The sequence below is a fragment of the Mesocricetus auratus genome, unplaced genomic scaffold, assembly GCF_017639785.1.
Source record: "Mesocricetus auratus isolate SY011 unplaced genomic scaffold, BCM_Maur_2.0 Super-Scaffold_100027, whole genome shotgun sequence".
In the NCBI taxonomy this organism is placed as follows: Eukaryota; Metazoa; Chordata; class Mammalia; order Rodentia; family Cricetidae; genus Mesocricetus; species Mesocricetus auratus.
In genome coordinates this window covers 18,069,827-18,082,589 of record NW_024429208.1, presented here as the reverse complement: position 1 = coordinate 18,082,589, position 12,763 = coordinate 18,069,827, and the positions used below count along the sequence as shown (strand labels likewise).

General features: G+C 42.8%; 1 protein-coding gene across 2 annotated transcripts in view; it reads right to left on the bottom strand.

Annotated features, from left to right (window-relative positions):
• The window catches only part of Reep3 (receptor accessory protein 3), a 71,066-nt gene that overhangs the window by 37,914 nt on the left and 20,389 nt on the right, over positions 1-12,763 (bottom strand). For both annotated transcript variants that reach the window (XM_040732199.1, XM_040732197.1), the window contains exon 2: positions 9,532-9,604. In XM_040732199.1, coding sequence (XP_040588133.1) covers positions 9,532-9,604 — 73 coding nt within the window. The remainder of the gene's footprint in view (positions 1-9,531; positions 9,605-12,763) is intronic.

Here is a 12,763-nt window from a genome sequence, read left to right as displayed (position 1 = left end):
GCTCTGGCCTCCTGAGTGAGGGCTGGGATTACAGGTGTGTACCTCGAGGCACGCCTTTTAATTCCTGGTATGTTTTACTTTGTTAGTCGACATTTCATTCCTTTTTTAAAAGTGATGCTTGAAAACTATCATTCTGGAAAAAAAAACCTGTGATGTTTATTATCATTTCTTCTTTTTAATTGGTCCACTCCACACTTGCTCTTTCTCCCTCTTCCCTTCCCTTCCCTTCCCTTCCCTTCCCTTCCCTTCCCTTCCCTTCCCTTCCCTTCCCTTCCCTTCCCTTCCCTTCCCTTCCCCTCCCTCCCTCCCTCCCTCCCTCCCTCCCTCCCTCCCTCCCTCCCTCCCTCCCTCCCTCCCTCCCTCCCTCTCTGAGTCTGATCCACTGTCTTCTGGTGGGGAGGTTATAGTTTCAGAACAGAGATCGGGCAGGCAGAACACTGGCTGCCTTTGAATATATTTCTTCCTGAAGTGAGGGTGGAGACAGAAGTTTTTTGGTTGTTAGAGCTTTTGTGTTTTAAAGTATCCCATCACTAGGGATTAGGGTGGAGGTGGCTAGGCCTCTCTCCAACTTCTTAGCAACATTTCCTTTAATGGAAACGACTGTTTCTGCCTCTGCTTTAAAGTCCATTTCCACTGACACTACAGTTGGTAATGCCCTGCCTGCCTATTAGTGGAAATCTGGCCCAGTGTCTAGGTGTAGTGTGACTGCAGGACTGATCTGTCGAGGTTTCCCAAGCATTTTCTTTGGGAGCTAGGACAGGCTGCAGCTCTAGGAGCGTGGGAAAGCTCAACTGACTTCACAGAGGCCAAGAGTTTCATTAATTGGCGTCCTAAAACTGTAGGAGAAACTATCTTGGGTCCTCTGCAAGAGTAGTTAAGTGTTCTTAACCTCAGCGCCAACTCTCCAGCTCCAGTTACAGAATCTTCTTCACACTTAGCAGTGGTCATGAATATAAGGCTCTTGATTATGACAGTATCAGTGACATTAACAGAGAAGCTACACACACACACACACACACACAGCTATATATATTCATATATACAAATCAATATACATATTGATATGTACTATACACAAATAAATCCGACATATCAAAAATCAGGTTTGCAAAGAATAACTGTCACCTAATTTAAATAAATTTAATTCACTGAAGGATATTGTGTTGTCCCAAGTTTGCTGACACTGATTTATTTATGAAATCTTAGTTCATACAGCAGGGTGGTAGTGTCACACGCCTTTAATCCCAGTACTCAGGCAGCAGAGGCAGGAGGATCTTTGAGTTCGAGGCCAGTCTGGTCTACAGAATGAGTTCCGGCACAGCCAAGGCTACACAGAGAAACCCTGTCTAGAAAAACCAACAAAATAAAACAAAATCGTAGTTCATGGACTGGGGTATAGCTCAGTGGCAGCGTGTTTGTCTAGCATGTGTGAGACCACGGGTTTGAGCTCTAGCACTGCAACAGTAAACAAATAAAAAATGCTAGGACACCTTTAGTCCTAGCATTTGGGAGGCAAAGGCAGGCATGCCTCCCTCTATGAGTTTCGAGGCCAGCCTGATCTACATAATGAGCTCCAGGACTATACAATGAGACTATCAAAAAGCAAACCAAAAAAAAAAAAAAAAAACCAACCCCCCCAAAACTAGACTTAATAACTAAAGATATTAATTTTTTTTTTTTGGTTTTTACAAGACAGGGTTTCTCTGTATTGTTTTGGAGGCTATCGGTCCAGCCCGGCCTCGAACTCACAGAGATCCGCCTGCCTCTGCCTCCCGAGTGCTGGGATTAAAGGCGTGCGCCACCACCGCCCGGCTCTAAAGATATTCATTTAAGCAGCTAATACTAAATTTTAAAATAATTTTCAAGGGCTAGAAAAAGTGTGTTTTACTTTAGACCCATTTTCTAACAAGTGATACTTATAAGTGAATCCTAATGATGTGTGTTATCTGATACTATACAGCGGCGGTTCTCCACCTTCCTGATGTTTAATACAGTTCTTCATGCTATGGGTGACCCTCCCCCACCATAAAATTATTTTCACGGCTACTTCATAACTGTAATTTTGGTACTGTTATGAATCATGATGTTAATATCTGATATGCAGGACACCTGTTATGCGACCCCCGTGAAAGGGTTGACACCAACAGGCTGAGAACTCCTGTCGTCACAGACTGATTCAACGGCAACACCCTGATCACCAAGCCAATTTGAAAATCTGGGATGTTAGAGTACACACATTTAATTCCCATCCCTGTGAAAAGCCTTTTTAAAAAAAGAAAGGAATCATTTACTCGTGTGTGTGTGTGTGTGTGTGTGTGTGTGTGTGTGTGTGTGTGTGTGTGTGTGTCTCCACATGCCACAGTGGGCGTGTGGAAGGCTGAGGAGAACTGGTGGGCACTGGTGCTCTCCCTCCACAGTGGGAGTCCCAGGTTGTGAGGCTTGGCAGTGAGGGCCTATCCAATGTGGAACCTTCTGGTCACTTCCAGTTGACTAAAGGTAACAACTAAAAGTAGACTGGACTGCGCCTGGTGGCACATGCCTATTGTTCTTCCTACTCAGGAAACTCAAGCAGGAGGATGAGAGATGTCAGCCTGGACAACATTCTAGGAGAATGCCAAAAGTGTACATCAGAATGCAAACAGATAAGCACGGCTGACAAAACTAATTTTCTCTTAAAAAAAAAAAAAAAAAGAAAAGTCCACTCTAATCACTAGGCTGGTCTTTAAGCTTTCGATACTTTCAATACTCCCATCTTTGAACCAAATGAGAAATATAATGTTATTTTGAAGATTAGGATCAAATCCAGAGCTTGGCCCATTCAGGGAACATTCTACCACTGCTGTACATCCTTTCCCTCACAGGAACATCCGAGTTTGCCTCACAAGGCACCTGGCACACTTGAGTAGGTCAGCTTTACCAGGCAGAGCGCTGGGAACATGAGTGAAGAGAACCCTAGAGTGTGTCTCCCCCTTTAATCTCCACCCTAGAGCTACCAGGCAACTTTGGCCATCACCGAGCTACAAGAACTGTAGCGCCGGCCCTCCGTCTTTCTGATCATTTCTATCACCTAAAAAAAAATGAGGTCACTATCAAAAACCCCACGCAACTTGAGAGTCGTCTTCCTTTGTTCCTGTCCACAGAAAGTCTCTCAAGGGCTGTTCAGCCAGTCTTTTCATTGCTGTTCTCTCCAACATTCTAAGAATAAGAACCCTGGTTTCCTAGAAAAGCTACAGCAATTACACACGATTTGGAAGTAAACACTCTTATTTTCAAGTCTTGAGATGTATGAGCCTGGAAAACTTTGCAAAAACTGTACTAAATCTCCGGTAAGCTTGCATTTCAATTACTGCAAGACTGCGAGTGTCTAAGTAGGCCATATCAGCCACACCATACAGGAAATTATATCCCAGGAAAGCTCTGCTTTAAAAATAGGCAGAGGAAGAAAGGAACGCTGCCAAAATACACTGTGCTCTCCATTTGTTTTGATTTGCACACGGCATCTGTTTTATCAGGTGCAACCTGCCATTTGCAGGCTTTGGGAGGAATGGTAGTAGTCAGGGTGGGAAGAAGTAAATGAGCCCAAAATGTTTGCTTTTAGAAAAAGCTTTTGAAGTAGACGCCGGCAGACTTTATGTCAGGACTAAATATCACAAAGACACTGGGTCTGGAGATAAGTGCTGAGAAGGGGCTTGCACATGCCCTAACCCAGCAGAATTCAAGCTGAGGAACCAGACCTGGGTCCACCTAGGAACACACAAGTTCTTGTAAGCACAATTTAGCATTTTGCAGGCACCGAGAAGACAGCTTTTCTGTCACACAAGTTCATTTATTCAAAAGTTCTGACTAATTTACTGTATACCAGCTAGGTACAGAATAGCTCAATTAAAGTAAATGGACCCTTCCCTGTGGTGCTTATTCCAGCTGGAGACAGACATTAAGGGATTCAGCACCAGGCAACATAAAGAGGTGTTGCGATTGTAACAGAGAAATGTAAATAAGGTGATCATCACCAAGAAACTTCCACCCAAAAAACAAAGGGAATTGGACAGGTCTCCCAGTTTAAGCAGGAGAGATAGCTATGTTTGGTAAAATTCAGGTGAACATAAGAAACGCTGTTATCAATCTCCCCCACAACCCTATGAGGAAATACTGAAAGGGCTGTTAAGACTTTTAAAAAATTTTACAGAACTTTCAGTTTTAATTTTTTCCTGTTGTTTTTGAGACGGTTTCTCTGTGTAGCTCTAGCTGTCCTGGATCTTGGTTTGTAGACCAGACTGGCCCTGGACTCAAAGAGATCTGCCTGCTTTTGCCTCCTGAGTGCCGGGATAAAGGCATACACCACCGTCTCCTGGCTCTTTATTTAATTCCTTTAACCTTTCAGTTCACAGGTGATTTGGAAGCTCAGGGGTCCTGCCTCAACGCCCTTGTTTTAAAATAGCCAAATCGTTGTGGCCACAAAAGTGCAACCAATCACCAGAATATTCACTGGCTGACACTGAGAGCTGCCTCAATGTTTCTGTGAAGCTAGAATATCACCTATGCTTTAAAAAATTAAAATGACTTATTATTTACATTATTTAATGTGTGTGAATGTTCTGTCTGTCTGTATGTACACCATATGCATGCCTGCTACTCCGGGCATTCACAAGAAGGCACTGATCCCCTGGTACTGGAATTAGGGATGTGAGCTACCAACCAACTGGCTGTTGGGAGCAGAGTTGAGGTCCTCTGCAAGAGCAAGTGCTCTAAACCATGGAGCCACCTCTCCAGCCCCTTAGTCCATGTTTTTAACAGGAGAACTGTAGTGACTGGGTGTGGTGTGCACGCCTTTAATCCCAGCACTTGAGAGGCAGAGGTGGGTGGATCTCTATGAGTTTGAGGCCAGCTGGGTGTACACACAGAGTTCCAGGAAGACAGAGTTACACCGAGAGACCATCTCAAAAGACAACAACAATGACAACAACAAAATAAAGGGAACATTGTGGAACAGAATGAACAGAACATTAGTAACCTAAGTGTTTTGGTGTGGTACCAATGCTGCCTTACAAGGAGGGCCCTCAGGGGTGAGCTGGCAGTAAGGACGAGTGGGGACATTGCTGGGGTTGGCAGAGTCCTGCTTCTTCTCCCAGGAACAGGTCCATGTTTTAATCCCGAGAAAGTAAGTTTGTTAGCTTATATGATAAAGAGAAAATGAGGAGGCAGATGGGATTAAGGCTAAGTATCGGACAACCTCGAGGGGTGGGCCCAGTCATTCACAGAGGACCTTACAAATAGGAAGAGGCAGGCAGAAGGCCAAAGGCCCAGTGCTGGCAGCATCCAAAGATCTCAGCCCTGAGCTGCTGGCTGGAAAGACACAGGGATTGAGCCCGAAGCCAAGGAATGTGGGCAGCTTCCAGCTCTGAATGATGTAGCTCTTCCATCAGACCAGTATCCAGAGGGAACACAGCCAGGTGGACACATTCTACGTTTCGGAACTGCAGGGGTGTCTGAGAACAAATAGTTTGTGGCTTTACATCTGGAATAGTGTGGTAACTGGAAAGAGCAGCAACTAGGCATGGCACTAAGCAAAGGTATTCTGAAATTTGTGGGAAATGATTAACTGTACGTGCATTGTTCCAAGAACACACACAGCACCTCAAACTTGCTTTCTTAGAGTCTGGCTGTTAAGATAAGTGGGTGACTGGGAGGTCTTCAGTCTTCTTATATTGTCTCCTGGTTCAGTGCCTGTTTGGTTTTGATTTTAGCACTCACTATATATTCCCTCCTGGTTCAGTGCCTGTCCGGTTTTGATTTTAGCATTCATTGTATTTTTCAAAGCAGAGTTAATTACAAAGCAATGATCAAACCAGATCCAACCCGTCTCTACTTCCCTACATTCTCTTCAATTATTCATTACTGTGGACTTCCCAAAAAATAGTTAGAAAAACTGTTTGCTATTATTGTTGTTATAGTATCATAGCAAAACTATAAGAAAATAGCTTGATAGTGGTGGCACACACTTTTAATCCCAGCACTCAGGGGTGCAGAGACAGGCAGATGTCTGAGTTTGAGGCTAGCCTGGTCTACCAAGTGAGTTCCAGGACAGCCAGAGCTACATAGAGAAACCATGTCTCAAAAACCAAAACAAACAAAAATTACAAGCAAATAATGAAAAATTGTCAGTAATGAATTATCCTTTGGAAACAATTGTGTAAGGGTTAAGTCTCTTGCCTAGAATTAGCAAGGCCTTGGACTCAATTCCCAAAACTGTAAAAGAAGGGGACTGACTTGCTAAAAAACACCAAAACAAAAACTTTTAAAGCAACACACTAAGCACATATTTAAACACACTACATTGTATATGTTTTAGTCCTTCAATTTGAGTAAGAATGTTAATGGGTTCTCTTATGCAGGTTAACTTATTTTTAGCACACGAGGGAGAATTAAAATCTCGAAAGCATGCTATCATTAATTGCCTTACATTTTCAAATGACTCAGTAATAAAAATCTGAATGTAAGGGAATAAAACACATCAACTTATGTCTTCAAGTGGCGCTATGTGTGGTGGCACATGCCTTTGGTCCCAGCACTTGGAATGTAGAGTCAGGAGGATAAGGGTCAGGGCCAGCCTACATAGTGAGTTGGGGGCCAGCCTAGGTTACTTGAGTCTATGACTCAAAAAGAAAAAAAAAAAGTAGCAAAAAACCAAAAGAAAGCAAAAGTGATGCATAGCGAAAGTAGACTAATCTTTTTTTAAATAACTAGATCTACCTCTAAATAACCATTTTTCTTTTCTTAAGCATCCATGAACATACATAGGTGATTTCCTTATACTTAATACTTTTATATTCTTATTGCTGCTCATTTAGCTTGCTTGCATGTCTGCCCGCCTGCATATATATGTATATACATATCTGGGACAGGCTGCTTTCTGTCTGTCTGTCTGTCTGTCTACTTGTCAGTCTATCTGGGACAGGGCATCTATCTATCTACCTACCTATCTATTTTCTCTTTGAGACAGGTCTCTTCATTCTGCGGCCCAGGGTAACCTCAAGTCCTCAGTCTCCTGCCTCATATTCCCAAGTGTTAGGACTGCAGCCATGCACTTCTACTCTTGGCCCTGGAATGCTTTAGAGGTGACATACCACCAGCTCTTCAACTCCAGTTACTAGAGTAGGAAAAAAGATCCCACTGAATAGACACTGCAAATGGAGTTTTGCCTGTATTAAACTCTGGCCAGCAGTATACTACACGACTCACATTTTCATGGCATTTTAGAGATTATGGGTCATTCATATTTTTTACCATTGGAAAGAGAATTCCAAGTAATGAATCTCACAGTAGAGCAGTGTTGTCTAGGGAACTGTGCAAGGCTGTGGTCTGTTACATTCGGCAAAAGCACTAAGTTGACAGCATTTCTCGAAAAGCACTAAGTTCATAGTATTTCATGTCTATGGAAACAAATAATAACACTGGTCGTGTACTTCCTATGTCTCTGAGGGGTTCTGCATCTTTGTTTTACCAGTCTTCATTTACATTTTATTTTTACAATAGTGATGGCAAATGACTTCTAGGAGAAACAAAATTGCTTCATTCCCAGCACCACAAAATGCAAAACCAACATAACCAAGCAGGTTCTTCACCACAGGCAGCTTGAGAAATGCTGTAAATGAAAAGCAAGTGTTGTTTTAAAAACTAACATACGCCGGCACTGTACCACAGCACTTGAAATATTTATTGCAGTATATACTGAAATATGTCCCTTCAAGCCATGTATAAAATGAATTTCAATTAGTATGACTTAATATGCTCCCATGTATTAAGACTACTTTCCCAATCCTAGATCCAAGAGATCTGTATCATAAAAGGATTGAAGAACTCCAGAGAGCACCCAAGTAACTTCTTTACCTCTCATAAATGTATTTCACCATTATAACAGGGGTGTGTGGGTCTATGCATACATACACTTCATTACAAAAACTGGCCTTGTATGAAAGAGAAAAATGACTATAAAAGCTCAGTAGGCTAATTGCTGTAGTTTCAGCTAGTGGCTCTATGCAGCCTCAAATACCTGAAGATAGACTGTCAAGAATCAAGGCTGGATTTCTGACCTTTATGATCCTTGAAGAGTTGGATGACAGGCCTGCCAACCAAGGTCCCTTAGAAAGAACCACAGTTATACACCTCCAAGAGCCCCAAACAGGCACTTAAACAGATGCTCACCCAGGCGTGTTTGTGCCAGCATTACTCATAACAGCCAAAAGACAGAAGCAGAACAATTCAGATGTCTGTCAGCGGACTAGCAGACAAACAACCCATTGTTTGGTTCACCAACACAATGGAGCACTGTTCCAGCCACCGAGAGGAATGAAACACTGAAACATGTGAAAACACCGATGAACCTGAAACACATTACGGCAGGCGAAAGAAGCCAAACATAAAAGGTCACTTCTTACAGGATTCCGTTTACGGGAATGTCTCCAGGGAGGAAGGGCTGGGGGAGGAGTACAATCTAATGAGCCTGGGTTTTCATCAGATTAAGAGAGCTGGGAGGAGATGGTGTCTGTTGTCTGCACAGCACTGTGGAAGTACTAAATGCAACCAAATTGCTTATTTTGAAATGAATATTCTGACTCCTGAGTGTCACTCAGGGAAAAAAAAAAAAGCAGACCCAGTTATTATTGGTGGGAGTTATCTCACTACTGTCTGCTTATTTCTTTTGACTAACTGCTCAAGGCACACAGTTGCCATTCTCTGGCAATGTACCCCAATAAAATAGATAGCTACGCCCGGACTCATGAGGAAGTGCTGGCTGCCAAGTATGAGGACCTGAGTCCAGAGCCCCCAAACAACTTAAAATGCTGGGCACTGTGGCACGTGCTTGTAACCTTCATATGGGGGAGACTAGGATGGAATTCCTGGGCTCTTTGCCTCCCTAGCATAATTGAACCAGTTAGCTACAAGTTCCCAGAGAGACCCTGCCCCTAAGAATACCATCCTACATCGACTCCTGCCCTCTATAGTATGTGCACTAAGGTGTACCCCATGCATGTGAATACACACGTGTGCACACACAGCAGAAGAGCACAACAAACAAAAAGCAAAACATTATAAATAAAGTTTGCTTCAAGTCTGCCATTGTTAATAGGGATGGGGCAGGCATGTGTTTCACCAAAAATGACAAGAGACCCAGAAAGAAGAGTTTGTGCATTCTGTAAAGTCACAAGACTAGAAAACTACAACCTGTCACTCAAAAGCTGGACAAACAAGCAGACACCCAGACCTCAGTCCACGGTGACTTAGAGGCGTCAGAGCAGCCCATCACTCCTCTTGGGAACTGTACTCCCTCTAGTCCCAGTGTCAGAGAAGGCTAGCTGACGTGCTACTGTCAGGTGTTTTCAAGGTTAGCTTTTAAACATGATTATTTTCATGACTACACTTGCATCATCTTTTGACCCAGAACATCAGTCTAACTCAGTAAAAACACCAGCAGTTAACCAAGGTTTGTATACTGTTGACATGTCAAATGAGAATCACTGAAACTTTACTTACATATTCCTTGACATTTTTCGTCTTCACAGCTTTGTATGAATAGTATGCCGGGTAGAGCATTCCAAACACCAGTCTGGAAGGGGAAAAAAATTGATTAATTCAACACAGGGAATGCTTCTAACAGCTCTAGACTTAGCTCAGGAAACATGTGATGATGGTGAATTCATACATCTACAAAGTCACACAGAAACCAAGTCTACCCTGAGAAGCAAAGTGCAAACATATCCTAAAAAAAAAAAGACATTAATACTTTAGATAGTAGCTTCATGGCCATGAAAACTTTGTCTTTTGAAAAAAACAACCAACAACCAACCAACCAATTTGAAATGATTTCTATATATCCCATGCATAGTTCCCATTATTATCTTACAGTGGGAACACACACTGTCACCCTGGCCCAGGCTTCCTTTGTCTTCACCTAGCTCCAGACCCCCACCCAGTATAACACACTGTACTACATGTCTTCACAGCTCTCTTTGGCCTGTACATTTCATACTTTCCTCGATGCTAAGGTCACTACGAGAGTTTTGAGTATTGGTCAAGTGTACCTAGGATATCGCTCTATTCAAATTTGAAGTTCTTCTCATGACTAGTCAGAAATATGGGTTCTGTGGAGGAGACCACAGAGGCCAGGTACCAGTGTTACCATATTTATATCAAGGGCACATATTATCAACAGAAATCATTAGTACGTTACCCTTGCTCAGTATGCCGTTCTGTTATTCTGCCCACTGTAAAATTTTGTTTTGTTTTGTTTCTTGAGATGGAGGTCTTGGCTGGGTGGTTGGTGGTAGCAGCAGCCACAGGAAACTGTTTTTAATCCCAGCACTCAGGAGTCAGAGGCAGGTAGATCTTTCAATTCAAGGTCAGCCTGGTCTACAGAGGGAGTTACAGTCAGGGTAACACAGAGAAACCCTGTCTCCAACAACAAACAGATGGAGGTCTTGCTATATGACCCAGGCTGGCCTTGAGCTTGCAATCTTGAGCCTCTGCCTCTAACTCCCAAGGGCTGGTATCACACAGAGGTACTGGTAGAGACAGATGTCTACTTTTCTTCCTTTTTAGAGATTTATTTTAAATTTAAGTATGTGAAGCATGTGTGTAGGTGTATGTAAGTGGAGGTGCCCACTCAAGTCAGAAAAGGACACCAGGCATCGAGTCCTCTGGAGCAGGAGTAAAGAAGTTGTGAGCCACCTGACATGGGCATTGGGAATTCGGGTCTTCTGTAAGAGCAGAGAGGGCTCAACTACTGAGCCATCTCTCCAGCCTGCCTTTCTTTTTCCTCTTGTGATGCTGTGGGTTGAATCTGAGGCCTTTTGCAAGTGCTCCCTCGTTGAGCTATAGTCCAGTTGATGAATCGCTCTTTCACTGAGTAAATATTTACATCTCTATTTTTAGCGAGCTCACAGCTTTTATATGTATTTATTTTGAGCCGGTGCTTTCCTGGTGGTTTCCTTAGGTCTTGGTTTGTGGCTTTATGTCCCCAGGTCAGAAGAGAAATGGCAAGTTCTCTCCTGCTGGGGATTTTATCTTCAGCAGCTGGAAGCCACACCTCTGAGGATCTCTGCCTCACCCAGCAACAGAACTCTGTGATTGTCACCTACCAGACTCTTGTCTCTGGTTCTGGGATTTTTAGCCCTGCTCCAGGGCTCAGGGCTGTTAGTCTAACAACAAACCTCCTACAAAGTTGAATAAAACAGCTACACAAGTGTAAAACAGAACTGCTTCTCACCGTGCGCACCAGGCATCAAGCGGTAAATTAGCAGCCACAGTTGTATCTCACATAGTCCCATACACACATTTAGCCCACTTTGTATTTCTCTTTAGATCTTGCACACCATCAAGGCCCTCTGAAATCTTTATATTACAAATTACTTCTCTAGCAGTATAAAGTAATTTAAGCTACAAAGTGTTAAAACAAATATAACACATAGTTAATCTGATAAGCCTACATATTTTCAATGTATAATGTTACTTGGCAAATTCTTATTTCACTCCCTTTATAATCAAACAAACAAACAAACACATGGTATTTCATTAAAGAACAAAACTAAACAAAAAGGGAAACCTCAATGAGACTAGAAATTAACTAAAATTGGAGAAGTAATGTCAAATAAACAAAACCAACTAGAGGATCAAAAATCAGACGGATGGATGACAGAAGCACCAGGTTTGTCTGAAGGAGTTAGCACAATCAGCACACCATCCTCAGAAGGCAACACAAAGTGCAACATCCTACACTGCTCTCAAAGAGGGTTTAGTCTAGCCCAGAGATGCCCAGATGTCTGAACACAAGTAGGCTAGAGCAGGATTGACAAACGGCAGAGGTTCCTCCTCCAACAGACAGGCTGGAGCAGGCATGGCCAACCCATCACTGCTCTTCCTCCAGCACCATTCCTGTGGTAAAGACAGGCCGCTAGCCATTGACCACACACAGTTCTGTGGTGTCAGCATGGCTCCCCAACGTCACACCAAGGGGCTGAAGTTACATAGAACAGCCCATGACCCTTATTTCCTTGTTCTAAAGTCTTTATTCCTCCAGGAATGGTCACCCCAACAGTGGATCAAGTTTGATCACCAGGTTACATCCCTAGGTTGCTTATTACCCTTGGAAGAAAAAAGTTAATATTACAGTTTTAGTTTTTCTTGAGCATAGAAACTTCAGCTGTGCACGGAAGGGGCAATGTCAAGGGCACTGTGCACTATGTTTGTACCCTTGCATATGAAATTTCATGTGTAAGGTTTGCTTTGGAATTCGGTACTACACCACAGTGCTCAGCACTTTCTATTTTTAAAAACAATGCTCTTATTTCTATTTAATAAGGCTCCAGTATGCCTTTCTATTTCACAGATTGCCAGGAAACTAAGAATCAATTCTGTTGTTTAGTTATATCAATTGTGCTGGCCTGCTATACTGGTATGTTTGTATTTTTATTTACAAAATTTCTTTGATTTGCTATTCTCCTCTCAGTCCTTATATTTTTTACCCAGCATATCCATTTGGTAAACAGATTTCTTAAGTCATCCAAAAGAGCACAGCAGAACACATGTGGTCATGATGTGGCAGTCAGTGTGGTTAGGCTTGAACTGATTTCAGGTGCCCAGTAACCCAGAAAACAGAACATAAGTAAAGCACCTGTGTCACATTGCCTCACAAGCACGAGGATATACGTTTGATTCCCTGAACCCATTGAAAAGATGGGTATGGTGTTGCGCTTGTCAACTCAGCAGC